At 31.5% G+C, this 2,435-nt stretch overlaps 1 protein-coding gene across 1 annotated transcript; it reads left to right on the top strand.

Moving 5' to 3' along the window:
- Positions 1-637: 637 nt before the first annotated feature.
- Positions 638-2,435, top strand: LOC110874232. The gene is made up of 3 exons (XM_022123045.2): positions 638-1,055; positions 1,723-1,800; positions 2,290-2,435. The coding sequence occupies exons 1-3, from the start codon at positions 718-720 to the stop codon at positions 2,330-2,332; spliced, it is 459 nt and encodes a 152-aa protein (XP_021978737.1). The 5' UTR covers positions 638-717; the 3' UTR covers positions 2,333-2,435.

The following is a 2,435-nucleotide window of genomic DNA, read 5'->3' as shown; positions in this document are numbered from 1 at the left end:
CTAAATGAGTTTTAGAACTCATGTGATATGGTTTAACAAAGGCCACATCCTAAAAGAAACCTAACCTAAGTGCTTTCTGTAACATCCCTCAAAAAACGGATATCCAAAAAAATGCGACCCGTTTTGAATTTCTATCCTAAGTTAATTCGTTTATATATATAGTTATTTATATTTATATTTCTAGTTGATTAAATCAAATAATCTTCACATTTCAAATCTTTTTATTATAAACTAGTTAGATTTGAGTTATAACGTAGTTAGCACAGTTAGTTCAGTTAGTTTAACCTCAAGGGCTGAGCGGTAACATTTCAAAATTTGTTTCAACTAAAAGTCTTGTTCTTTTGTTTCTATAAAAATAAACTAGTTAATCAAGTACCGTTGAGATTAAAAAAGAAAAAAAAAACTTCGTTAGTGTCAGTTAGTATAAACCTGTAATGTTAAGGGACTTTATTGTAATATATATTTTTTTTACTGAACTATGAAGATAATCAAAAGTGTCGCCCAACCAGAGCCAGCACAACTTGAATTGTCGTTACCCTTTTTTTAATTGATTCCGCTGATTCCTCGGTAACCGAAACGATTTTTACGCGTTTCCGTTTTGGTGAAATTAATGAACATGGACACGTAACGATCATTCATTTTCTTATTCTTTTCCGAAATTATGGAACCTTCCAATCAAGAATCTAACTATGATTAGTATAAATACAACCTCCAAGCATGTCGCCAGAGATCGGAGTCACCGGAGATACGAGAAGACGACCGGAAAGGAACTCGACGCAGCATCGCTTTGTTCACCGTCGCATTTTTTTTCGGAGTTTCGCCGGAACCATACGGAGCTTGTCGGGACTCCTTTCGTTACGTCTCGTTCACCGGGGAACACCGCAACCTTGCCGGAGAACCAAGCATCACCGGAGGTCAAGTCAGAGAAGACAACCGGAGTTCACGAAGGAACCCAACTCGTTCTTTCTTTTGTTCCGTTCACCGAGCACGCCGTCGGAAACAAGCCGAAAAACTCAAGACCTCGCCGGAGATATATTTTACTCTTTATCATTTCAGTATATCTTCTTCGACCTTGTTCTTTTTTTTCGTTTAAGTTTCCTGTTGAAATATTATATTTCTTTCCTAGTTATAACCTTATAAAAACAACTGAAAGAAAAAGCTGTTCATACAGTTTGCGTTTTGTTTGTTTTGTTATTTTTTTTTTTTTTGACATTTATAAGACTTCATATATATTTTAGTCAAACCATAACAGTAAGTTTTGGTTGGTTGTGGTTCTGTTCGAAGGTTTTAAAACAAAGAAGATAGATCAACTTGGGGTTCTTTTAATTGAATGATTGAGTAATTAGATGATTTAAAACATAAAATATTCTACTTTATCTAACTAATTTGTGAGGCTAAACATAAAATGAGTTTTTATATCTAAATGTACGTATTCTTTTGCAAGGAAGATGACAAAATTAATATATTATTATGGGCATGTTCATTTTTTTTCTAATAATAATAATTTAAATTAATATTTTTATTTCTTGATAAACCCCTAAATTATTAATAACATATATAAGTTATCTATCTTACTTCTTTTTATAACAGTAAAAGTCTATATGAGATGAAATATAATATGCAAATTATTAAATTGTAAACAATAAACATTAGTATTATTTATTTATTTTTTTTAACCAATAAATAATAACGCGTTCATTATGTGATATTCTAAATATCTAGGTTAATCACTTTTGATCGTCCTCTTGGTTTCCCAATCTTTACTCGTGCGTTATTACAAGAAATCGCAACGCAATCAATGTGAGTATACATGACCCATTTTCTATTTTATCACATTTTTGGTGCTGTATGCATTTCTATATCAAACACACTATGTTAAACATTTTTGCACCCTCAATCCACATTTCATGTGAATCTATTTGACTCATGTTAATCACGTTATGCTACTATTAAACATTTATAACTGTGTGTTCATTAACTTTGCAAGCCTCCCCTAACAATGGCAGCGCTGTAGGTTGTAACGCCCCTCCCATAATATAATATTATGGGTATTGTTAGGTTTATTCTATGTTACTCATGTTACCACCCTTCTAGGGTTAGGCTATGTTAATTGCGTTAAACTTTGGTTTGAATACATAGATATCATCGTTACGAGTATAACTGTTAATATGAAATCATATAGTCACGTGAATTTGAGCATGTTAAACTATTTTAAACATATTATACTATATTCAAACTTGTATACTCGCCAACATGTTTTGTTGACTTTATTTTAAATGCATACTGCAGGATGAGGAAGTCAAGATTTGAAGAAATGAATAGGATGGCCTAGAAACCCACTTTTGAAATAAACTATGTTTGATGTTTGTTTTTTTTTTTTTTTTTTTTGACAATGTATGAAACTTTGAAATTTTAATAAATGAAATTTAATTATA

This window comes from Helianthus annuus, chromosome 9 (genome assembly GCF_002127325.2).
Source record: "Helianthus annuus cultivar XRQ/B chromosome 9, HanXRQr2.0-SUNRISE, whole genome shotgun sequence".
NCBI classification, from domain to species: Eukaryota; Viridiplantae; Streptophyta; class Magnoliopsida; order Asterales; family Asteraceae; genus Helianthus; species Helianthus annuus.
This window is presented reverse-complemented; position numbering and strand designations above follow the sequence as displayed.